Source organism: Seriola dumerili, unplaced genomic scaffold (genome assembly GCF_002260705.1).
Source record: "Seriola dumerili isolate Sdu_G_001 unplaced genomic scaffold, Sdu_1.0 BDQW01000189.1, whole genome shotgun sequence".
Lineage (NCBI taxonomy): Eukaryota > Metazoa > Chordata > Actinopteri > Carangiformes > Carangidae > Seriola > Seriola dumerili.
This window is the reverse complement of record NW_019174444.1, coordinates 1,718,622-1,745,669: the sequence shown is the minus strand read 5'-3', so window position 1 is coordinate 1,745,669 and position 27,048 is coordinate 1,718,622. Positions and strand designations below refer to the sequence as shown.

Below are 27,048 nucleotides of genomic sequence, written 5' to 3'. Positions count from 1 at the left end.
GTGTGTGTGTGTGCGTGTGTGTGTGGTGTCATGATACCTGGTACTGTGTGTTTTGATGACACAGTTCTCACTGGAATTTTCCTTAAAATCACGGTGCTGAGTGTCCAGCTGTAGAACTGGTTTGTCCTGCAAACACAGGCGCGTTTGAACATGCGCGAGCTGTTCCAGTTTATTCACCGTTCAGTTTCCCACACAGAGAAGCTGTGAAGCACTGCAGTGACCTGGGATTAACCTTCGTCAACACACCTGAGGAGTCTTCCTCTAACCTGAGTTTAATACTCGACTGAAGACGGCAGGTCGAAGGCACGAGGGGAATTAATTTATTAGCTAATTAATTTGCTCTGTAGAACCACTTTGACACTGTGGGGCCCAAACATGCAAATTAAAAACATCTTTTTTTTTCATTTGTTTTATTTGCAAGGCTCTATTTATTTAATATTAATGTTACCAGATGATGAATCGTAGCAGAGGTACAGGAGCTTAAACCTCTGTTTCATCTGCAGGTCACAAGTAGCAGAACTAACCCAACGAGACAAGCAAGACCAGACACATGATACCAGGTTACACACAGTAGAACAGAATAGAATAAACCTTATTGTACAGCTGAGGGAGGAACATTTTCTTTAGTCTCACTCAGAAATGAAAACATAAACATTACATCTCATCTGTTTTGTCAGACACACACCATGTAAATACCAAGTGGGTTTCTCCACAGTAATTTGGTCTAGTTATTTCCCTGTATATTTCTCTAACCTCTACTTCCTCAGGACTCTGGAATTACTGAAATGAAGAGGTAACATCATGCAGATATGTGTAACCTGAGAGGACAGATAGCACTGCTGTTAGTGCATGTGATGGAGCACAGTGTTGGTTCACCTGACCAGTAACGTCCAATCACATTCATGCAGGTGAACTTCACAGCAGTTGCAACCTGACACTTCCCATTGTTTCTCCTCTGATGCTCCCATGCCAACAGAGTTTCTGCCTCCACCACCACAACTTCCTCCTGATGATGATGATGACAATTTTACTGTCGTTGACTTTACTAAGATTTCATGTGTGTGTTTATGTAGCGACCGTGTCACATAAAAATGATGCTTCTACACAACTAGTAGACTGGCAGTGGCGATCCTAGACTCTGGCATAGAAGCCCATCAAAGAATTGTGCTTCATCAGTCGTCATAATCATTTTATTAATCATTCTATTTACTCTATTAATTAAGTGACACCATGTGCACACACATGTCCGAGTATTTGAACAACAAAGGAGGAGCATGTAAATATGTGGCCAAGAGAGATGTTGCAGTGTTTACCGCAGGTTGAGAATTTAGTTGTGGTGCTGGGTGGCGCAGCATGTGAATGGCGTGAATGCAGAGGCTCATGCAGTTTACGAGGGGAAGAGCATACCCCAGGATATTTTCTGTAGCTACACTTTACAGATGTCCCCTAAAGGCATCGCATGCATACTATCAGGAGAAGCCACAATTTACATATGTTCCTCAAATGCCTCACAGGCAGGCTATCAGTAGAAGTTACAATTTACATATGCTCCTTAAAGGTCACACATGAAAATTATCGGTAGACACTATAATTTACAGACGTCCCCTAAACACCTCACAAGCAAACTCTCAGTAGAAGCTACCATTTATGTATGATCCCTAAAGGCCTCACAGGCAGCTTATTGGTAGATGTTACAATTTACATATGTTCCCTAAACGCCTCACATGCAGCTTATCAGAAGACTCTAGTCAGAGCACACATCAGCAGAGGCCCCATGTAAGGGGAGCAGTGCAGTGTAAAGTGTCTCTCTGGGAGGTTTAAGGGGTTAATAGTTGTCACTGCAAAATGTGCCAATAGGAGGGGCCATTGGGGGCCCATTTTCCTCTTGGGGGGGCCCCAACCATTTTCCTGAGACAAACATTTGCATGCAAGATTTTTTCATTAAATCAAACTTTACAACATTTTAAATAATAGATTCATTCAAGCTATACACCAAACGGTGCACGTTGAATGAAATTTTGCTGCATTGGCTTACAATAGTAAAAACTGTAATACAACTACACTGCAACAAAGAAGTACTAAACATTAAAATAGGTCTAAATAAGAATAATAAATAACTAAAATGGAAAAAAAAACAGAAAAAACCACTAGTATATTGCACTTATGGATAATAAAAGGTGCATGTGACTGAAATACAGCAGAGAGACATTTAGATGTTTCATAGACTTGTACTGTGTGTCTGCCACCTGACCTAAGGGCCTTTTATTCAGATGGAAGGAGATCAAAGTCTCATCTGGTTCAGTTGTTGCCACTGAAATTTAAAGAGCCGAGTAACATCACACATGAAAGCTCAGAAGTCAGTCATGCAGCGTCTTCTGCTCTGTTAGACGTAGACAACCGCAGCCAAAGGTTGTGGCATGAAGACACATCAACAGAGTTACAATAAAAAAGTTGAATAATGAAATATACGGTAACATACCGTAAATCATGCTGAGACATTTTACTCAAAACCACAATGATTAACCTGATGGTGGCTGCAGAGGATCACCAAAATCATTAAGGTTCATCCTCTGCAGCATATGAATATCTTCAACAGTGGTCATGATATCACACTCTGGACCGAGCAAACGGATACCAGAGTCCTGCTGACAGGTGTGTGGCGCACAGGCCCTGGGAGAAAACATCAGTCGACCTTTAACACAGTCAGAAGAGCTGCTCTGTTAAAGCTCTTGTGTTCTCTGTTTCAGATGTGAAGGAGGACTTTGCTCCTCCTCTGTCGGGGATGCCAGGTCAGTTTCCAGTCTACCTGCGTCTGCCCTACAGGAGAGACTCCTACTTCTGCTTCAGGCAGCAGGCAAAGCAGGACGCCTTCCTCTCCATCCTGACAGACTGCATCAGGCACCAGAACCAAGGTGGGACACTGGGAGAACATACGGTAGATCTGAGTACAAAAAGACCATCGTCCGCGACAATAACAGAACAAACAGACCCCCAGGGGCCTCAGCCCAGAGTTTACTCATTATATCATTCAATAATTGTGGTCTACATAATCTGATCAATTGTAAATGTGTCAGGACTGAACTGAAGAACAGTATCAATAATATCAGGGCTTCTGTCCTAAAGAGAATCTAGTTTTAAGACCTCAACTGTTTTTTAGTCAGTTTGTGTTTTATCAAATTGCCCACATTTCTTTTTGTGTGTTAAGTCGTTAACACACAGACAACCTCATCATAGATGAACTGTAAGGCTGCAGCCAGTGGTTGTTCTCATCATCAGTAGGTCTGACAATTATTTACTCTAATAATCGATTGAGCATTCCGTGATGAAAATGTTAGAAAATAGTGAAAAAGCCTGAGAAATGTTGCGTTCACTGTCACAGAAAACTGGGAAAAAAATATTCACATCTGAGAAGCTGGAACCAGAGAAGTTTTGGCATCAATTATCAAAATAGTTGCAGATTAATTTCCTGATGAGGAAACTCCAAACTGTAAACCTCTCCATCCTGCCGGGAATCAGTCTTTGATTATCTCAAGACACACTTTGGCTGTGTGGTAATGACATGAACCAGTTTCAGCAGTTGCCATGACAACAGACTCACCACACCAGCTCCGAGGAGTGGCGAAGGATGTGGGGAGCGGCCGAGCGTCGTGATGAAGCTTCACATTTCATTCAGCTGATAATTGTCAAGTCACGGCGCTGAATCGCAGGGAACACACTCGACACTGACGACACGACGGCTTATAGATTTTTTTTTTTTTTTTTTTTTTTTTAATGTGTTATTGTGTCTGTCTCTTCCCTCTGTGTCAGACTTCCTGAAGAAGAAGACGTGCGAGGTTCAGGCCTTCCTCAAAGCCATCCAGCTCTACAGGCAGGTCAAAGGCAAATATGAGGCCTGGGACATGCTGATAGGAAGTGATGTCAGGGTACGTACCTGTCCTGATGATGATAATCACTTATTTCTGTTTTAGAGCTGGTTTATTACAAGTCGGATCTTATGTTCACCATCAGTCGTAATGACACCGTACTCGCCGACACAGTAGCTAGGCTCAACAAAGTGCGGCCGGTGAAGAAACGGGAGCAGTCAGGTTGTAAACGAGCATCGTCGTCACTGCCCAGGAAACCTGTGCACACAACTACAGCAAGCTCAGAGGGTCAAAGGTGAAGAAGGAAATGAGAGTGCAAACTGTGACGGATGTTTAACACAGACAGGTTAGAATAGAAAACCTTTGTTGTCAGTGTACTGTGCTGCTCCTGGTTGGTGCGTCAGGTTTTAAAACACAATTAAAAAAGTAATTAAACAAGAAATAGCTTCTCACACATTCAACACAGTCCTCATATGAATAGATAAAGTGTCTCAGCGCAAATATGTGTTAATGTGTTAAATATGTGTGTGAATATGATTATTGCAGTAGTGCAGATAAAAAATAATGATGAAATTTCATTTTGCATAATTGGAGAGGTAGCAGGTGTTAGATTTTGTTTCTCTTCCAGATGTTTGTTTACAATCATAGAAACAATGAAATGAGATCCAATAAACTCAGACAGACACAGACAGTGAGAATTTGCAGTGAAGTATTGGAACTATTTCTTTAAAATCATTATAACCCCACTAAGTGAAATCAAATCTAAACTACAAAGCACGTGTTCTGCAGAAAGATTGTCTGCTGAATGAAGGAAAAATGAAGAGAAGAAAAAAAAAAAGCCAAATACATTTTATTCCCAGAATTCTTCTTTGTGCGTCTTTGGACTCATTTTACTCGCTGATGAACTGCCTCTGTCAAACAGACACGCGATCCTGGAGACGACTGAAAAATTCATAAAACAGATGTCTGAGTGTTGAAGTGATGATGATGATGATGATGATGATGATGATGATGATGATGATGATGATGATGATGATGATGATGTTGTTGTCGTTCTGCTGGTCCCTGCAGCGTGGGTCAGATCTACAGTACCACACATACACTGATCTTTATATAAACAGAGCGTGTGGTCACAACACACACAGTTTAAGACCATGGGAACAGGTTTGATTTAAAGTAATCTGAGGATGACATGATGAGACAGGATGAAAAATAAATTGACAGACAGAATCTAAAACATGAATTCTTGAGACAGATATCTGTGATTGTCATTCTTTTATTTATATCAGAAGCATCATTTCATTTCCTGCTGTTTGTTTTCAGTTTTTATGTCCTTCGGTGGTGCGTATCTCTGGCACTTTAAACACTGCTCTGCATTCACTGCTGAGTTCTTGCAATGTCATTTTTATGTCTGTGTCTTTTAAAGTTCCTCTCCAGACATGTTTTAAACTCTGTAAAAGTATTCTGCTCTGATGAATATTTTGTTTAACATGGTTTTCCCACAAAAAAGTGTGGGAAAACCATATTTCCTGATTGAGAAATCTGGATCAGGCCTTGAGCCCCGCCCACCACCTGCTTGCTCAAGACAGGTGAAAGAGCAGAGAGTATCAAGATGGTTAGAGGAGGAAACATGTTTGAGCCTGAGTCGGACCCAGACTCAGATGAGGAGTCTGTTGAGACCAGAATCAGAATCAGTTAGCGTCTTTTATCTGTTTATGTTGTTTGTTAGCTTGTAACTGCCAATGGTTGACACAGTGTTAGTGGTTGTGCCAATTCAAACCCTTACTCTCTGTACTGACAAGGTTTCAGGTTCATTTAGCCCCGCCCCCCCCGTCTCCACAAGTTGACAGGATTGGTTCCTTAGGTCTGTGATGTGCTAAACCTTGGCTGTCTGAATCTGTTTGTCATTGGTTCACTGCAGTTCAAGGTGGAAAGACTCAGTCATGGTGTTGACTGACTGTTTCACTCATCATGTTTTATATTGTATAAAAAAACATCATATGTACATTCAAAGTTAAACACTTGATTTTCATCAGTTCCATGTCAAATCCAAGCTGCTGGAGTTCAGAGACAGAACAGCGGAAACATTTCCACTGTCCTGTTTATAGCCTGCACTGCGTTTTGCATGATGAGGAATGAAGGGTGTGTACGACTCAAGAGTCACACCTCATTGTGTCCTCTCACTCTCGTTTGCTTTAATCTTTGGCTTTCAGAGGCACAGAGCTGAGGAGAGGAGCTGTTGTTTCCCTCGCACTGGCGTCTTTACTCTCTTCTTCTTCTTCTTTTGTTTTCACCTCCCTCTCTGATCGTTCATTGTGCAGAGCAGGAATCCTCCCACATCATGGCAGCATCAGTGCTCCATTGTGTTGTCGCTTGCTCGCATTGTTTGCTCAAAATTAGCTGGAGGTGAAAGGAAGTTTGAGTTGCTGCAGGAAGCTTTGCTGAGGTCACCCCTCATCAATGCGCGTGCACACACACACACACACACACACACACACACACACACACACACACACACACACACACACACCATTTAAAGTCAATTTGCTTTAGCAATAAGTCAGACATTTCCTGTTGTTTCTGCAGTAAAAATACATACCAAAGTGCACTCATTCACCAGCAGTTTTTTTTTTTTTTCTTGCACATAGCACACGTATGACTGGCACACACATACACACACACACACACACACACACACACACACACACACACACACACACACACAGAGCCACGAGTCAGAGCTGAGAAATGAATGGAATGAATGAAATGCTGGAAGCAGAAACAACACAAACAGTTTCACTGTGTTTTATTTCCACAGCTGTGAAGGCAGGAATCAGTGCTGTTTTGTGTGTGTGTGTGTGTGCAGATTGTTTCGCTGGATGATTGTAGTTACTTATCATTTGAGTCGATCATGAGCAATTAATTGAAAAATAGGAGCTGTCATTTTTTTAAAAAAGGTAAAATGCGTCACAATAGACCATAATCGAAGCATTGTGGTGCTACAAAGACGCCCTCGGCTTATAAATCATTTTCTCCAGACGTAAAGGAACACGTTTGTTTGGTACAGACCCGAGAAAAGCATCATTTTTATATTTTTTTCAGTTTTGCAATCACAATATTATTATTGTTTTGCATATCGTTCAGCCCTAATTACCAGTATCGGTGTATATGGAGGCCGATTACTAACAAGAAACTGCTGCACACAAACGTATCGAGGTGACAATTAAAACAAAATAAAAAAACAAAAACAAAATACACGTTCAGTATCAAAACTTTTTGTTTACATTATGTGCTTATGATTTTTAAATTAAAAGAAGACAACAACTAAAGTGTATTTGAACAAATACTGGTATCAGCTTCTAAATTCCAGTATCTGTTGGGTCGTGAGTTAGACCATAGGTGTGCGTCTAAGTGATTAGATTCTGCTATTGAAAATATTTCTTCACATCTTGAGATGAGACTTTTTAAATATCATACTAATGAACTTTTGAATGATGCAACTCTGGTTCATGTGTCCAGTGACTGTCTGTATTAATGTGTGTTTTGATGCTGGTCCAGCTCTGAGAGTTTTTTATAGTTTGGATTATTTGACCAAGGCTGACTCACCAACTGGTCAAAGCAGCAACCGCGCTAGGAGACCCTCAGGGGCCCAAATTCACTGAGTGCAAAATACTTATTGTTAATAATTGTAAACTGACAGATAAAGGCAAAACTAGATCTAGTAGATTTATTTTTTCAGTGGATATACTGCTGACACAGAATTTATTCTTAGAGAAAGTTGCTGTAAATAACCTGGAGGTCTTGACCCAAAGGAGGTTAATCAGACAAAACAAGAAATCTGACGACGTCTCTTTGAGCTTTGGAAACCTGAGATATCTTGGAACAGGTAACAGGTTAACTGATCCACTCTGTGTCTGTAGGTGATGGCCAACGTGGTGATGGAGCAGCTGCTTCCCTCTCTGGAGAAAGACATGCTGCCTCGTCTCAAAGCCAAGAAGACAGAGAAGAAGAGAGTCTGGTTCGCTGTGAGTCAGACTGTTACATGATACTTTTATCTGCAGGAATATGAAACCCACACTCCGGCTTTATAAACAGCTGCTGCTGCTGCTGCTGCTGCTGCTTTTTCTTGTTGATGCAAATGAAATATTGTTTTAATACAAAGAGCATTTAAAAAAAAATGTAAACGTGTCATTGTTGTTTATTATGCAGTTTGATGGGTTTACAAGTTTAACCCAGTTAAATCACATTATACATTCATGCTGGAGGCCATGTCCTATATTATACATGAATCTGCTGTAGCTGTAAAATGAGAGTTCGATTCAAAAATGGGAGTTTATTTTTGAAATGGTTTTAATGACTTGTTTTTGACGAACGCACTGATCGTACTCAGACGGTGGAGGCGGCGTACATCCTGATCCAGGAGCATCTGTTGGAGGGACTGTCGGCGCTGAAGGAGGAATGTCGGACGTCGGTCCGGCAGCAAGAGGTGACGATCCACTCCGACATGGACCAGATCCTCAACTCCAGACGGCAGCTGGAGGAAAAAGTCCGAGGTACCGTTCTTATCCTCCAGGCTGACTGACACTCACTGCTGTCAGGGGACTGATGGGTTCAGGTTGCTTCTAAAAAAAAATAAAGGCTTTTATTTCCTTCTGCAGCCAAAGTGTCAGAGCCGGCGGAGAAGCTGTGCTCCGAGTCCGTCCAGCCGTACCTGGGCTCGGTCCTGGAGGAACTGATGGAGCCGATCAGTTCCGGTTTCCACGAGGGACGCCAGCTGAGCGAGAACATGATGGACCAGGTGTGTCAGGACTTCCTGGTGGGAGGAGAGAACGAGCGACTGAAGAAGGTTCGTTCATATTTACCCTCCTCTGGCTATTTTTCAATCCAATATAATAATAGGAAATAAATAATAAAACCTGTGACTTTAAATTATGAACTGAGGAAAAAATTCTTTTGTCATGATGGGATTTATTTTTCCTTACGGGCATGACCTAATTAGAGGCTGTGGCATGACTGACCCATCAAAGCTGATCTCTCTGCTCTGCATCCGGCTGCTCTCAGCCTCAGTGTTCCTCTCGTCTCTATCAGGGTTGAATTCTGGGAACTGAGATCCAGCACTTCTCTTCCTTTTACCTTCTGGATCCTGTGATTATTAGTCACAGTATATTGTGTGTATGTGCTGAAACAACATTAACTGTAACAGCCCAACTCACACATTTACAATCTTAATGTTGTTTAAACCTGAATCGAAAAGCCAAACCAGGGACAGAGGCTGCAAATCAGCTTCAGGTAGACACAGTATTTACTGTGTATTACACCTGTTGTGTTGCCACTCTTAACATAACAATGTTAATCTGTATTATCCCTGTTAAACTTACATGTAAAATATAATATGGAGATAGACCAATTAATTATCCAGGCTGATATATATTGGCTGATATTAGTTTATTACAGATGTATTAGTGTTGTTGGACATGTCGTCCTTTAACTTGTCAGAAACTAGATTTGAGGTAATTCTGCTGTAGTCCAGCAGAAAACACTGAGTTGATTTTTCAACTGTCAATCATCTGTCAGTGTGTATCATGGTCAGAAAACAAACAAAAAAGATCTAATCTGTATCTAGATGCAGATCTGTCTCTGTTAAAAATCCTGTTCAGACTCAAACCTCGACATTCTACTATTACAGTGATGTAACAGGACTGACTTTGCACCTGCAGTGGTTTCTTCCAGTTAGTTTTCATGATCCAGCTATGTGGAAAATCATTGGCTTGAAAGATGGCTTGACAGGTAGGTAGGTCGGTTGGTTGCAGCAGATCATACTGACGCAGCACCCAAGAACAACCTCGTCCTCAAACGACCAAAATGCTAAAACTACACAGGAACAACTTCACGTCATAGAACCACGCAGACACTTTAAATCTCATAAAACAATCAGGGTGATCAGATGATCATGTGGGGTTGTTACTGTGTTTGTTTGCACTTCAAAGACTGTGAACTTTTAAGAGAAATTGTTAATCTACTACAAAAATAATCACACAATATTTGAGTTATTAAAGTCTACCAGCAGAACATTACACACCATTAATTATGCACTGCTTTGAGTTTAAAATCAAACTTCATTTGAGGCCAGAAACTCCATCCTTTTAGGAATCAGTAATTTTATAAATCATGGTAAAACATTCGACCAGTGTCTGTGTCGACACCTCACTGTGTATTATGGCTCATTCTTCTGTCGCCCTCCTCTCTGTCTCACAGGCTCTCGCTGACATGTCGAGACCGAACCTGCTGAGCTGCTACCAGAAGATCGGCTCCCTGCAGGAGAAGCTGCAGCACCTGCAGGAGAGATTCGGTTTCTCAAACATCACAGGAGTGATCCACAGCGCCCAGATCGACCTGCAGCTGGTACACATGCTCTCTCACGCACGCACACGCGCGCACGCACACACGCACGCACAGCACTCATGTCAGATTAATTTCATTCATGTTCTCCTCCCTCAGGCAGACAGCTGAGCTTTGTGTCTCTGCTCAGACAGAGTGGGTGGAGGGATTCTCTGATTCAGTAATACATCAGCCAATATTTATGACACACTTGTGATTGTGTTCCTTCATTACACTGACTCGGTCTTTTCAGAGCTGAAACATTACAAAGACTAATGATGAGTCAGTGGGCGGGTTGCTGGATTTTCCAGCTGTTTGTGTGTGTGTGTGTGTGTTTTTTTTTTTCTCTGTGTTTGGGGCATTAAACTGCTGCCTGACCTGATCTGACCTCGTCCTCCTGTGTGTTTCTCTCAGCTGATGGAGAACGCAGCTTACACGTTTGAGCAGCTGCTGCACAAAGCTGTCCAGGACAACCCAGACAACGCCGGCTCTGCCATCGAAAAGGCCAAACACAGAGTGCTCAAGGTCAGTTTGTGGTTTATAAAAAAAAAACAAAGACACAAAACCTGCTGATGCTGGAATTACAAGAGTTTAAATTACATGAGCTGTATTGTTTTTATCAACAATTTGAAGATACTAGAAAATGAACCAAATGCTGCTGCGAAGATCACTGTGGATTCTTCATGTTTCTGAGGAGATTTTTATATATTTTATATATTTATATATAAATGAGAGACATTCTCATAAGATCGTTTTGAATGAAGGAAACAGGAGGAACGTACAACTATGAGATAATAAGTCTCATACATATATTTTCTCTTTTTCTCAGAATGAGAAACTAGTATAAGATACTCATAAGAAACCAATTTTCAAATAAAAGGAAACTAGTTAATACGATATGATATAAGTATTTTATTATTACGAGGTCATAATGACAAAGATATAATCACTATCCTGCTTCATTAACACAATTACAGCTGTGAGAAACTTTCTTATAATTATTAGATGATAGTTTTTCCCATAATTATAAATTCATTATTGTGTAAACAACAACAATGCACCATAAAGCTCTAATGATGACGCAATTACATTATGTTCATTATGTCCAGGATATTATGCAGAACTTTGGATGTTACTTTTGTAATTGTGGAAAAGCACTATATTAAATATTAATACATATTACCTTATGTTCAGCCCAGTTCAGTGAAAACAAAGGTGAACATACCTGAACTGTTTATTGTAACTGCTGGAGCTCTCACACTGCTGTGGTTAGTTCAAGTCACCTGAATTTGAAGCGGGAAAGTTGCTTCAATGGTTATGTAAGAAAACTTAATGCAGTGAAGCTTGAAATGAAATGTTGTCACAACAGCTGTACTGACCTTTGACCTTCTCTTCCCGCAGCAATATGACTATGACAGCAGCACAGTGAGGAAGAGGATCTTCCAGGACGCTCTCGTTTCCATCACACTGCCCTTCATCAAGAGGAACCTGGCCCCCACCTGCAAAACTGTGAGTCACAAACACACACACACACACACACACACACACACACACACACACACACACACACAGAAAGACTGTGCAACAGCTGCTTCAGTTGAATACGACTAAAACTGTACATGCAAGCACAGATATCTGCATACATACACAGTTCTGTATCAGCTGTATGAAAGCAGAAGAAATCAACAGAATAAAATAGGGTGGCTGTGGCTCAGGAGGTAGAGCAGATCATCAACTAAGCAAGAACCCTAAATTGTGATGTATGAATGTGTGAGTGAATGGGTGAATGTGGAATATTGTAAAGCACTTTCATTGGTCGATACAACTACAACAGTGCTATACAAGTGCAAGTACTTTTTAGAATAATGCACAAATCGCACAAAAGTAAACATGATTCACATTTGATTGGAGCTCCCTCTAGAAAAAATACATGAGAGCACACAATCTTACTGCACATTCTGTTAATATAAATATCAGTTGATAAAATGGTCTATAGATGTTTTTTTAAGTGTACAGATAATTCATACATGTGTATGCAAAGTGTTTATGTTTCAGTGAATACACAAGTGTTCAGTTTGAAAACACAGGTGCACATGCTAAAAGTCCCAGGTTCCTGTGGGTAGTTTTTCCCGGGGAAACAAGTACATTTTGGCCGAAACTCCCAGGAAATGGTGCACCCGAACAAATACCGTCACTCCAAACAAACTCTCCAAATTTTGATCCCTGTGTCTTTGTCTGTCTGTGCAGGAGCTTCAGGATCTTGAACAGTCCATCTACTCTGACCACTCTAACTTTATCCACGTTGAGAACGTTTATGAAGGCATCCTCCTTCAAACTCTGGACAAGGAGGTCACCAAAGGTACAGTAAGATACACTAACGATGACGAAACAGGCAAAAACACACAGGACGCCTCTGATAACTTCCTGTCTTCTCTTTGTCCTGCAGTGGTGAAGGAAGCGGCGAGCCTGAAGAAATACAACCTGTTCACAGACAGCAGAGACCTGATTAGCCAATCCAGCCGCTCCAGCCTCTCCTCCCCGTCCGTCTCCACTCCGGGCAGTCCTGCCATGGCGCTTGCCTCCCCTTCTAAAACTTCCTTTGAGCCCCAGCCCCCCTCTCCTCTTGTGGTGAATGGTCTGTCTTCAAGCCCCCTGAAGGGAGAGCAGCAGGAGAAAGAGAACGGCGTGCTGCCAGGTGAATCCTCAGCGGACACGACAGTGATTGAGGCGCCTCTGGGGAAAGTTGAACAAAAAGAGATTGATCAGAGCGTCGCTGTCAACCAGGAGGAGGAGATACCTGCACCCGTAGCAGAAGAGGTCATCCAAACTGTGAAGGCAGAAGCAGACGCCACTGTTGCACTTGAGACGGCGGCTTTAATAGACACACCCACTGCGAATGGGACACAAGAAGTTAACGTAGCAGCCGCCCCAGAGACTGTGACCCAAGAGGAAGTGATTTCTGTCAAGACAGAGAAAGTTGAATTGGCTGCTGAGCCGGAGACGCAGAGCACAGATGCTCTAAAAGAAGCAGAAGTAGCTTTGGAAGAAATTCCCACTGTTGTAGAAAGTTTAAAGACAGATGCAGAAGAAGCTGCAGAACAAACAGAAGCTCCTGAACCAAGTCCTGATCCTTCAAATGAAGCAGTCCCAGCTTCAGCAGTGGAGACTGGTTCCCAGCCAGTAACCAGCTGTGATGAAGACAGACAGTGCGAGAGCTCAGAAGTCAAGTCAGAGGCGCCCTCTAGTGGTGAAGCCCCTGTAGTAACATCTGGAGATGTCGGCCAGGACTTGGAGGTAAACAAAGCAGAGCCAGTTCCTGTCTCAGATCCTAATTCTCTGGATGTGTCAGTAGGAAGTGAGTCACACGCGTCAGATGTGGAGTCCACAGAGGAAGTCAAGGTCACACAGAGCAGCCAGGATGAAGTCTCAACAACCTCTGATGTCTTGGAAGACGATGCCAACGTCAGCAAATCACCCGTGAGCTCAGACGACGCACCCGAGGACAAAAGCACAAGCAACGAGCCGTCTCCTCAGACCCAGAAGGAGGACGACACGAGCTGCGATGTCAGTGTGGGCGGGGACATGGAAGCAGGAGCGAGTGTAAACGTGGAGGCAACCTCTCCGTCTTCTGGGCCCGAAAAAGAGGAAACCCCGTCCAGCCCTGAGGCCCGGCCACAAGACTGCATCAAGGACATCCGCGACCTGGTGGTGGAGGTGATTGAGGTGGAGGAGCTGATGCAGCATTACCCAAGCGGAATTCCTAAAGATGAATGAAGTATCACAACCAATCACAACAGCGTTAAGAGGACATGTGGGCCAAGTTGATTCATCAGCGCGAGGGACAAAATAATTCAGGATGTTTCTTTGGTCTGCTGAAAGATGTAACAGTAGCTTCCATTTCTGTGATAAAACGAGGACACTTCCTGTCTGAGCAGAAACAGGAACTTTCTCAAACACTTCCATGAATTTTTTAACACATATGCATGAAATGACATTAAATTATTTATACAAATTAATATCATTTACACAAATCATTACATCAGCTGTGTCAGGTATAGAAAACCAACAGATCTGTTTCACTCAGTAACTTTGAAGACTTTTTTTTTTTTTTTTAAACAATTAATTTAGCACCAAGTTGTTTTAGAAAACTTAGATTTAAAACTATTATATGACAGAAGATTGTGAATAACTTTCTGGTGTGGTAGATTATGAATCTATTTTTTAAAGGAACAGTTCGACACATTGTAAAATTTGCTTACACGCTTTCTTTCTGAACGAGGGATGTGAAGATGGATAGGATATCTTGAGACAGGGTGCGGTCAGCCTAGTTAAGCATAGCTCAGCAGGGGAAAGCAGGTAGCCTGGCTCTGTCTACAGTTAAAAAAAAAATACACATACCAACCTCTAAAGATAATTAACATGATATATTTTGTTTATTGAATCTGCAGATTTGATTAATTACAAGTAAAAATCTTGCTTTATTAGCAGCCTAATGTACTTAAAGTATCAGAAGTAAAAGTACACCTTTTGATTAGTACTCATCACGTAAATATTCCCTAACTCAAACTATTTTATATACATATGTGTGTATGTATGTATATGTGTATGCACACACACACACATATACATATATAACATGCTAATTAGTCGTCAGAGGTGTTGGTAGATGTTTTTGGACATCAGACTGAACCGGGCTAGCTGCTACTAGCTACTTCCAGTCTTTATGCAAAGCTAGGCTAACCCTGTCCTGATTCCAGCTCTGTATTTGACACACAGACATAAGACTGATCCATCCCTCAGAACGAAAGAAAATAAACATAATTCCCACAAAGTCAAACAATTCTTCTAAACAGACATGTCAGAATTTAATTTTCAATTCATTTTGAAATCATCAGTGAGATTTAGATTGTTTAAAAACCACTATAACAGATGTTTTAACGTATTAGATCACATGATCTAGATCAGTAACACTGCCGAATTCACACTAAAGCTGAACTTTAGTCACATAATTTTCTCCTTAATGTGATTTTTTTGACCTACTGAGGGATTTTTTTTTTTTTTTTGAGCTACCAAAAAAAAAAAAATCTCATTTAAGTGCCTTTCTGGTACCTCCATGTTGTCCTCACGTGCCTTAGATCTCATGAAGAAGGAAGCCAGCCTCTGTCACGTGGATGGGGTTGTCGGAGAGACTGGTCCGAGTCTGATTACCTGTGCCTTTTACCTGTACAGAGCATCTTGTACAGGCCGGGTTAGTAATTTACAGTTTGAGTACAGGGAGGAACATTTGACCATAAACTGTCCACGAGATGAATGTTGGTTAATGGAAACAATGTGGAAATATTATTAATAAAATAAGAGTCTATAAACAAACAGCTCTCAAATTACTTTTGTGTGAACTCTCCACTCTCTGGTTTGAACTTTGGGGAAAGCAGCACAAAAAACAAATGTTTTTTTTTGCCAATAAAACAAATGCACCATGTTGCTTTGATTATTTATTTATGGTCCACAACAATTTTTAACCAATCACAGTCACACTGTACTGAGAAATATGAAAAACCTGCAAGTAATCCTACATATGTGACGGATTATTTACGAAATACACTTTCACTACAATAATATTCCTTCCATTTATTTGATATATTGCACCACAGAAGAAGAATGTTTCATATTTCAGCAGGACAGCAACGCTCCAGGCACATCAAGGACAAGATAAAGAATAATTTAAAAAAATGCAGCAGATTCTTCAACATTTGTTCATATTTAAAAAGTAATTTTCAAGATTATACAAGGCTGTTAATGTTTTCACTCAAATTACATTCACATAAATAAAATGACATCGTAATCATCCAGAGCTTGGATTTTCTACAGACTAATGCAGTGTTTTCACTTAGCAAAGGCAAAACAAGGAAATAACAGTCATTCTTTAATTTTCTAATTTTTTCCTAATGAGTTTCTTGAGTTATTTGAGTTTGTGAAAAGTTGTTGATTTCTGGATTAAAGGCTCAATTTAAACATAAAAAATATGTTTTTATTATTGGAATCTTTTTCTCACATATGCTGAATTGTGTTCTTTCCTGTAGACAAATTTTATATTTGCAAGTTCAGTTAACCTGCCTGACTCAAAGACTCTTCAGTTTACACTAGCAATTAATTGGCAGTAATTGAAATAGCAGCAATTAAACATTGTGTCTACAGAATTTCCCCTCTAATCAGTAACCAAATTACAATTATTACAAATTTATTTTCAGCAAACGTCCTAGTAAATAATTCAGAAAAAATTGACTTGTAAAATAAATTGTTATGTAATATCCTAATTGATCATTTCCTATGTGACTAATGTGTCTGATGAATGACTCAGTAGTTCCCAGTCTTAGGGTAGAGACCCCCCCCCTTAAGATAAATCTGAGATAAGAAGATGATTAAAGGGATATTAAGACTTTTTGTCCCATTCTTGTTCTTTTCAAACACCAGATACTTAAATCTGTCCAGACCTTGAAAATAGTTCAAAATCAGACATGTCAGAGAGGTGAAAATAATTTTCTGAGTGCAGACATCGATCTGTGGTGAGAGGTCACAAACAACAAAACCAACAATCACTTCAGCCACAGAGTAAAGAAGGCAGAAAGCATTGTTTGTTGCACATTGTTGGTTTGGCTCTGAAAATAGAATAAAACCAGACTCCACTTTCAAAACACAAACTTTTGCTGTTTTCTCTTGCCTGAAATAATATTTGTGAGTTTTCACATTAGGCAAACTGTGGTAAAAAAAGAAAAGAATAAACATTTGCTTGTGTAACATCCAACATCAGAAATATCTGAATGCAGTTCAGTGTTAAACCAACATCAGATCATTAAAACAGACAAAAACTATTAAAAGCTTGTTACACAGGGAAGTTAACATTAAAATATTATTTACAAATCCTTCTGATTAAAACTAAAATTAAATTTAAGACTAACCTCAATATAAAGGTTTGAAAGGTTTGACTTTGGCAGGACTTTGCACACGTCTGTATTTAATAGGTTATACTTTCATTTTGAATTTTAAAGATATCGTATACTTGAAACAAGAAAAAAAAAAATTTAAAAACCCTGAATAAGATTCAATATTTTCAAATAAGACAGATTACTTTTTGGTGCTTTAACATCAAGATAATGACACTTGATTCTAGAAAATTCTGATTGTTTGACTCAATAACAGACTTGTAGACCCCAGAGAGAAATGCATAAAGAAAATACACAAGTGTTGATAAGCAACGAATTCGACACAGCTTCAGCAGCACACACAGGGTACACACGAGGACACGGCTACAGTCTGAGCAGTGATTATACAGTATTCATGTGTGAGACAGTGTGTGAGAGGTGTCCAGGTTTACCGGGAGGCGGTGGTGTAGTTGTAGAAGAACTGTTCGTCGGGACGGAAGCCGTACGCGCTCATGGGTCTGTCTGCCGGGATCTGAGCCGATGGGACAAACTGGTCCGACACACTGGAGAGAGCATGAGAAAAAGAGAGGGGACAAATTAATAGAGATACAGAATTATCAGATACAAAGATGATGAAGACACACACACAAATCCTACCATTGTTCTTGGGGTGGTCAGGCTTAGAACATAATATTGTAAGGTAAGGTCTTATTCTGTATACTACCTGGAGATACTGTGTTTGGTTTGGCTCTATATATGGCTGCACAATGAATCAAAATATAATCGAAACTGCAATATGGCCAAGTGCAATATCTAAATCGCAGGAGCTGCAGTTTTTTTTAATAAAAGTACAAAAAACTGTTGTGCATTATTAGCACCATAAGCATTGTGGTGCTACAGAGACCAGAGCCCCAGCTTACAAATCATAATCTCCAGACTTAAAGGAACATGTTTGTTTGGTACAAGACCCAACAAAAATCACATCATCATTATTTTTAAATATTTTTGTGTGAAAATGAAATGCAAAAAAAAAAAAAAAAAAATCATTCCAACTGAAATCACATATCTGCCAACAATAATTGCGATTTTTTTTTTTTTTTTTTTTTTTGCATATCGTTCAGCCTTAGCTGTATAGAAATAAAATGAAACTGAATTGAATTGAACCCCTGCAGCCATGTTCAAAATTTGGTGGAGGCAGCACATGGTGTCAGAATCACATATTCAGTCATTACATACGGTTGGAGTGTCCACAGAATGTTAAGTACAAGGAGAGGACGTTCAGGCTCAAACTTAACTCTATAACAACACACCACTAGGTGGAGCTCTGACACCAGCCATCTCTCGGGGAAACCCCCCACCCCAGGGCCAGACCAATCACTCAGTCATCATACTGGAGAAAAAAAAGCTCATAAAAAGTTAATGTAATATTCATCTGCTCTGATGCAGGTGTTGGACATCCACAATGAGTCTGAGTTACAGACTGCTAATGGCTGGAGGGGTAAACAGCAGAACAGCCAAGCCATAAAACCCGGAGAGATGTCAAAACACAAGGCTGTGACGAGGGCCGAGGCTGACGGCCAAAACCTGGAGGACCTGGCTGCCCTCCGCCCGGCAACAGGGGCCTGTTGTAGGGGGATGATAAAAGGCCTGTATCGACACCGTATAAATCAGTTACTATGGGGATGTGGATACAGTGGGTGGGGCTGATTTCATGCTCCATCTTCTGACCAGCTGCTGGATGTCTGTGTCTGGTTTCGGGGGTCACAGCGACGGGGCCTGGGCCGTCTCGTCAGGATGGAGCGGCCGGTGGATAAACTGGGCTCTGATGGATGACACCACATCTCACACGTACCCCATCTTTTCTGGGGTTTTTTTTTTTTTTTTTTTTGGGGGGGGGGGGGGGGGGGGGGGTTTGCTGCCCGGCCCCGTTGTCCTCTCCCGGCCTTCTAAAATACGAGCTGTTTGCTTTGCCCCTGCGAGCACCTATAATGACGTGTTGTTTTTAGCCAAATCACTTCCAGCGATCAGTTACACAGCTTGCAGCATATCCCTACTCCCCCACTAGCCTCCTCCTCCTCTCTGTTTTGCCTTTGCCCCCTGCTGCCCCCCCTCCCCCCACCACCACCACCACCACCATCCCCTCTCCCTCCTCTCTGGCCAGAAATATGTCTTTTTCCTCTCCGCACGCTACGGCTGTCAGGGGGGATTTGAGAGCCAGGCTAAAGGAGGCTGGAGGAACACTGGAACTCTGAGTCACACCGTCCGCCTGCCCGCCTGTTTCTGTGGCTGACTGGTTACACCCCAGACTGGACTTCCAGGATCTGTATGAGTCCTGAAGTCCAGTCACTGTCCTGACACACAAGTCTTTACAGGGACAGGACAAAACCTCCCACTGTCACTGCCACCTCTTCTTACTGACGATGGTTTATTGTAACCAGGGCTGGAGCTAATGATTGTTTTTCACTGATTAATGTGTCAATGTCACAATTTCCAAAGTACTTGTGATGCCTTGTCACAGGTTTCATACGACTACAGGTTGTGACCAGCTGAACCACATCATGACTTTTCCTCCTCAGCGTTTTGTTTGAATAATTTCAGAGATAAATTATGAAACTATTCACATGAAAAATAGAAAATGTTACTGAAGAGCCTAAAATATAACTTTGTTTAATTTAAGCTACCGTCCGGATCAATCGACAAATCACCAATTACCCAATATTGACTAATAATTAATTCAGCTTTAACTGCAAACACTGGCTGGACACTGGAACACACCTTCAGTTTGATTTATGCAAAACTTCACCTAAGAAAAGTAGGTTTTTACTTGACAACAAGAAATACAAACTTAAACATTTAGCAACCTACAGGTGAGTGCTACACCTCCTCATTCATCAGCTCAGGTGAAATCTCACATGTCATATCATCTACGATACAGACAGACAGTCTAGGCAGGGTAATTGTTTTTCCTTCAGTTTTTACAGTTGTATCTATTTTGCACAGCAATCAGCCTCCATGTAAAGCCAGTCATTCCAAACCACTAATGACTTACTATTAATTTTGACCTTTTTTTAACTGTTTAAAGTTTTTTTTGTTTTTTTTTTAATTACTTGTTTGTTACTCGGTATGATAATTGTCTCAAATGACAACAAACTCATGTCATAAAACCTACATGTTGCCAACAGTTTGAAATGAATCAAATGAATCAGAAACAGACGCAAACTCAGAGGCAGAAACGATGGAGTGAAGCAGAAGAAGTGCTTTCAAGTCTTGTTCCTTGGATCACTGAGACACTTTGGCTCTCAACCTCAATCGTGTTTTGGATCAGACTGAAATGTGTCCACCGCGTAAGGAAAACTGTCAAGCACTGAAAGCTGTTATCGCATCTCTGGTCAGATTCATAATCGTGTTTACTTGTTCTTCGATCAGATCCTCATCAGTTCCTGTATAACAATCCTCAGTCTGAGAACTTATTACCATGTTTTAAAAAACGCTGTAGCTGCATCTGATTTTTCCACAAGGTAACTGATACTTTCTGCTGTGTGTCTGTTCATGTACCTGCTCAGTTTTCTGAGCGGCGCTCCAGGTAACTTTTACAGGATGTTTGAAATATTTTTTTAAGCGCTGCAGGTCCTAAGACCAGAAATAACGCCCAACACAGCTGCCGTCAGCTGTGATATTTCTCATTATGAAACATGCAAATCGACCTGTCTGGCACCTTATTCACTTTACGTGTGTCAGTGTGTGTTGTGACACGCTGACCAAATGAGGAGGAGGTAGTCGGGGGTCATTAAGACAAAGGGGCCCAGTGTTTCCACATATGCCTATTGGGTCCCAGAGGAGCAGCTGCAGGACGCAGCAGGCTGAGCGGCGGGGACACGTCCATTCCCGCAGAGAACATTCCTCAGTAGTGAACAGGAAAGGGAATCAGGCCTTTTTCCTCCTTTGGCGTGACCCTTCGCCCCCCCCCCTCGCGCGTCTGTGTCTTCCAGGGCCCCAGCCGGGCCCCACTTTGATCTCTCCCCGCTGTCACTGCTCAGGTTACAGCTAACCAACACGCCGGCCCTGGTCAAGAACCAGGTCTCGCCCCCCCCCCTTCACCGCGTATCTCCACGTCTCACCTGATTGCAATGGCGTTCTGCTTTTCCTTCTCTTCCTTTCTTTTTGCCTCACTTCGCTCTCTGGCGCCCAGTCACATCCTGACAGCCTCTCAAAGCACTCATTGATTCTAATGTAGGTGCACTTGTGTTCACAGTCCTCCAGTCAAGCACCGTCTGTCTGTCATGACTTTCTACTGGACACCTCTCAGTCCCTGACAACAGCCCTGTCAACACTGTGAAATCTGTTTCAACCATAAGTTACTAAATTTGATTCATTTAATCAGATACGTTTTAGACCAACGCCAAAGTCCACATTTAACAGTTCAGCTTTACTTTTACTTCAGCCAATATTCACCATGAGGTTAACGTTTTTGCTTTTTATTGAAATCTAATATCTCAGGAGCATAATAATATATAATATTTTGATATGGATAGTACTGGATGGATTGCCATCAAATTTAGTTCAGACATTCATGGTCACAGAAGAACTGTAATAACATCAACATATAAGTTTTTTAATTTGTCCAATATTTTGGGTCATGATCAAATAACTGCAAAACTAATGACATTCCCATCAGCATTAGTGCTAATTAGCAAATGTTTGCATGCTGCACCCTCAAATAAGATCGCAAACTTTATACGTGCTAAACATGAACATGTGAGCTTTGTCACTGTTAGCATGTTAGTATGCTGATGTTAGACAAAGCCAGCCTCAGTGTGTGGTTTTAGATAGCATGCCGGCACACTGGAATCAGAGGCATGACGTGTAACACAACAGCGCCGGTGTCCTCTCCCGCCACGCTGGCTATCCCTTTTACACAGACGTTGATCCAACTCTGTGACGGAATAAAGGCGCCAACATTCCCGCCTTGAACAGACGCCTGTCACAGAGCTACAATGCTAGCATGGCTGTTGACTCTCCTGTTGTTAAGCTGATGGTGCGAGTGTTTGTAGTCAAAATGTTTTTTTCTGATCCTGTGAATTCGATACCTGATAAACCAAAATCCTTTGTCACAAGGATGAAAAAAATCTCACATAAGTATTGCCATGAAGCAGTGCTGCTCATTAATCTGTATCATTACCTACACAGGTCTAAGGGAACAGCTGACAGGATAAGAATGGTATGGTCTCAGTGTGTGTATATATATATATATATATATATACACATACATATATATATAATCAAATCACAAACCCCCCCCACATAACATAGATATATTGATACAGATAAGATATGATATCGTTTGGGCTCTATGTTTTATAAAGATGGTGTAAACCATCTCATTATAATTCATACAAATCACAGTGAATGTACAGTATTGAGTCTATTTTAAAAGGCCCCATTCACACCATGTTTCACACGTAGTTTAAAATAAGCTGCGGAGCTGGTTTCGATTATTATGTTAACCTGGATCACTCAGAGTACAGCGGTCAAATTAAAACAGTCTCACAGACGCCAATTCCCCAGGCGCTCGCAGTATATTTAAAAGGTATCACTTACAAAGCCGAGAGAGAGAGAGAGAGAGAGAGAGAGAGAGAGAGACCAAGAGTGACAGAAAAAGAAAAAGAGCAAGAAACAGACAATAAAGAAACGAGTGAAGGGAACACAGATTGGGATTTCCCTCTCTCTCTCTGTGGCTCTTTCTAAGTCGCCTTCCTCTCATTGGAGTGACTGTGGTGTGGATTCAGCCAATCACAATCACTCTTTCAACGGCAGCCAAGCTAAACATTCCTCCTGGCGAGGGGGGGAGAAAAAAATCCATCGACAAGAGCTTTATCGCACGCAAGGAGAGGTTTGATAATAAATAAGACAAATTACTCACAATAAACTCTGTATTTCCACGACTATTCATCATCTCAGCGGCGTATCGAATTAGCTGCCGCTCGGTATTGGGACTAAGAACGGATACAGAAGAAACTCAAAGTCTGTTTTAGTGATAACAGGACTGATTTTAAATTCCCTGGCTTCAGTTTTGTGTTTCGCTGTGGAATGTCAGCGGCATTCTGGGACTAAAGTAGTTGATATATTGGAGCCACAGAGGAATGAGAGAGAAACAAGAACATGGAGACAGAGAGACAGCCGGGGGGTGTTTGTTCTCAAAGCTGGAGTATTGCTGTTGAGGGTGGAGCGATGCCTTCTGGGATTGGCGAAGGTTGTTGACTCAAGCCCAGCCTGGTTCAATAACACAGATCAGCGAATAGTGATTCAGAATAACAATAAGTGGAGGAGGGCAGCGCTGGCCGGTGGACGAGCCGGGCCAAGACACAGAGAGCTGAAGGTAAACACTCACAGTTTAGTGTTTCCTCTCTGACACGGCCCATGTTTCTGGACAAAGACAACCTGCCCTGCTGACAGCCTTCATCACATACCCCACACACACATACACACGCACGCACGCACACATGCATACACACACACGCACACACACGGACAGGGATCATTTTTTGCCTGTGTCACGGGCTGAAAGCTCAGAGGCTAACGAACGTCAAATCTTTTAATTAATTGGTTTTAAGCTCTAAGAAGTTTACTCTGACAATAGACTAGTTTTCTTACTGTTTTAAACAGACGACATCACATCAGCCCAATCCTTGCTTCCCTTCATTGGCTCCCTGTCCATTTTAGAATTTCAAGATTTTACTGATCACTTTTAAAGCACGCAAGGGACCTGGCCCCGAGCTACATTACAGAATTATTAACCCCATACGAGCCAGGACGCAGCCTTAGATCCTCGGCCTGGGCCCTTATGGTCGTTCCAGAGTCGAGGCTTGAATCCAAAGGTGACTTTTGCCATCAGGACCCCTCGACTTTGGAACGACCTGCCCGTGGAGATAAGGCTAGCAGCATCAGTAACTTCTAAATCACTTAAAACTCATTTTTATAGACTTGCTTTTATGTCTGCTCCCTTATTTATATTGAAGTATATTGTTTGTCCTCCCTCTGTAACTCTACCATATGTCTGTCCTGCTTTTGACCATCATTGCTTTTGATTCGTTTGTCAAAGCACTTTGTAAACTCCGTTTTTAAAAGATGCTATATAAATAAAGTTATTGTTATTATATATTTATAAACACTCCAAAATAATGCGCAGCCAGCAAAGTTACTCATTGTGTAACTTTTTTTTTCTTTTTAACGCCATTTTGTATTTTTACTTTGTTATTAATGCATATGAATTGTTCGTGTTTTTATGTTTGCAAACCAGCAGCCTGATCTGCCCTTTAAAGGAAATGAAGTATTTTAAATTAAATACAGTTATTCTTTAAACTGTCGTTTTTTTTTTTATTAGTGACAAGCAATAAACAAAACATTTAATAAGCAGCAGCTTCTTATTTTTAGCCGGCGCTGACTGTCGCCGTAGCTGCTTGAAATGACAAACGTCTCTGGCAGCAGATTTTATCAGCCGCAGCTAATGAAGGTCACAAAACAGATTTGCCAAAAGGCCAAAATGAGACTTGGCTGGTGTCTGGTTATTGTACTGTAAACCAGTTCCTTTGTTAAAGATAGAAGCCAATCCAAATCCAACATGTTGTTTTGTCACTTTATAGCTGGGGTGTGGAAATCTGCATAAATATAGTGCTGGCAGCAAATGAGGCAGCATGTTTAAAACTGACTTCCTGTTCGCTGATAATCAAACAGTGGATGATGAATGTAGAAGCTTCTTTTTAGGCATCAGTAGAGTTATACAGTATAGTAAAATTATTCAACTATAATCTGTTAATACTATAAATCCAAGGACAGGGATCCCACACCTTCTTGAACAACAAATTCAAGGATTTTTCCAAGGGCTTTCTAGGTCCAATTCCCACAAATTCGAGGACCCAGCACAGCGTAGCTTGAGACACGGTTACAACACTAAGAATATTTATTATAATGAGAACTAACAGCTTTACTGAAGCTCACAGACAACAACTAAAAAGAGAGAGAGAGGCTTGAACATGTGAACACTTCTCAAGTGTGTTGTGTTACAGTGACGGCAGACTGTGGGTCTCTGGCACACATGCACAGGTTGAATCTCCAGTTCAGCTTTTCAGTTTAGTAGTTGTGAATCTGGATCTCTTGTATTTGGATTGTGGAAAATTGTGAATAATAAGATGTGCGAAAGTTACAGTAGGAGTTTATTTCAATGTGTCAGACACATATTTAATTATTTAATTTCATATCTTCTGCTGCTTCTCTCAGTTTCAGGTTTTAGCTACAGGTTGTGAACATTAATTAATTTGGCTACTACCTCAAACTGCTTCTGTCCTCTCAGCCAACAAAAGTAGAATTTTGGTCATTTGTAACTTGAGTTAAACATTGGAAAGCTAAACCAAAGTAGATGTGATAACTAATAGGATGGTATTTATCAATTAACCCTAACCCCCTAGTCCCTAACGCTGGAGTAGGTGAAGGCGGAACTCAGTACCTGCTCAGGTATCCAGTCGGTCCCAGCTCTCCGTTCTGGAAGTCGGCGTAGAACTCAGGGCTGATGGCACCGTCTGCTCCCATGATCCCATCTGCAAGCAACAACGCAAACACAAAAAATGTGGGAATAAAGTTATTATTAGCAAACTGTTGATAGGAGTGAGATTTAAGATTAACGCTGACTGTACTGATACACTGTACTACCGTAAGACACCAGTCAGCCTGCTACATTTTCTCATTTCCTTATTCTGTGCTTGCATGACTAGATGCTGCTCATAAATCTGGATAAGCTGAACCATTAAGCATTACCCGTGTTACACCTATCCTCATCTTTAAAGCCGTCCGTACCTGCGCTGTAGAACAGGTCAGGTCTCTCCAGGATGTCTCCATTCCCAATGAAAGATTCTCCATCCTCCCTGTACAGGAAGGGTTCTCCGGCCTCGTCCATCTGACGGTTCTCCACCATCTCCAACCACTGACCGTTGTACCAGCGGAACTTCTCCGTCTGGATCTTCTTGCCCCACTCCTCGTCATATTCCTGAGGACAGGTGGAGGGGAGGGAGGCGTGAGTGGAGAGGAGCAAACTAGAGAAATGTATCTAGAAATCAGTACACTTCACAAACAGTCTCATCTACAGTGAAGTTCAGCAGCTACAGGTTCAATGACACGTGGCTATTGACTGACACACTGCTCTGATCTGGAAATCACCCTATGACATTTGGTTAATGTGAGTTTGGAAAATATGTTTCCATCAGCTTTTATTGCATCTTCTCTTTTTCAGTACAGTAGTATTTCTATCCAGACAAGTGGGAATGTTTCCACTCAGCAGTGGAAGCCGTGAGCCAGGCAGCCTTATCCATACCAATCAGAGAGGCCACTTAATAGGTTTATGAAAGCTTAATGTAATAGCACAAACTGGCTAATCAACACTCGTTACATCACTGCTAATTACAACAGACCATACAAGTGAAAGCAACGTGTCTGTTACCAAAGTTGCCAACACAATTTTTCTAATTATTTTTATCGAGTCAGTTTATGTCTGGAGACTCCTGATGAAAACTGTTGATGTGTAAATTTTATAGATAGGTGCATTAGGAAATGACATATTAACAGATGTCAGAAGATGTCACCATAAACTGAATGAATGTTCTAATCCCACTGTTTGTCAGGAGGTAGTTGGTGTGTATGCACAGTCATCACAAAAACAAAGGATGTTTTCAATGTAAAATGAGATGTGATGACACTCCATTGAAAAAGGAAGCGTCAGATTTGATTCTGAGGTGGCAGAGGAAACAACTTCCCTGTCCCTGCTGAGAAGCCATAATGATCCATTTCAGCAGAAGGAGAGAGCGTCAAGTATGTGTAAAAGAGAGACAGAATGGTAGAAT

The 27,048-nt window shown here is 41.3% G+C and overlaps 2 protein-coding genes across 2 annotated transcripts in view; one reads left to right on the top strand and one right to left on the bottom strand.

Moving 5' to 3' along the window:
* LOC111227505 (protein Niban-like) overlaps positions 1–17,043 on the top strand; it is a 38,631-nt gene extending 21,588 nt beyond the window's left edge. Inside the window, exons 5-14 of the mRNA XM_022753025.1 lie at positions 2,748–2,912; positions 3,808–3,923; positions 7,784–7,888; positions 8,254–8,416; positions 8,522–8,709; positions 10,119–10,265; positions 10,656–10,766; positions 11,643–11,750; positions 12,489–12,600; positions 12,688–17,043. Of these exons, the coding sequence (XP_022608746.1) occupies positions 2,748–2,912; positions 3,808–3,923; positions 7,784–7,888; positions 8,254–8,416; positions 8,522–8,709; positions 10,119–10,265; positions 10,656–10,766; positions 11,643–11,750; positions 12,489–12,600; positions 12,688–14,015 (2,543 nt within the window). The 3' untranslated portion in view covers positions 14,016–17,043. The remainder of the gene's footprint in view (positions 1–2,747; positions 2,913–3,807; positions 3,924–7,783; positions 7,889–8,253; positions 8,417–8,521; positions 8,710–10,118; positions 10,266–10,655; positions 10,767–11,642; positions 11,751–12,488; positions 12,601–12,687) is intronic.
* The window catches only part of LOC111227503 (kinesin-associated protein 3-like), a 37,145-nt gene continuing 25,817 nt past the window's right edge, over positions 15,721–27,048 (bottom strand). The window contains exons 18-20 of the mRNA XM_022753024.1: positions 26,009–26,198; positions 25,662–25,752; positions 15,721–17,724 (exon numbers count right to left, since the gene is read on the bottom strand). Coding sequence (XP_022608745.1) covers positions 17,610–17,724; positions 25,662–25,752; positions 26,009–26,198 — 396 coding nt within the window. The 3' untranslated portion in view covers positions 15,721–17,609. The remainder of the gene's footprint in view (positions 17,725–25,661; positions 25,753–26,008; positions 26,199–27,048) is intronic.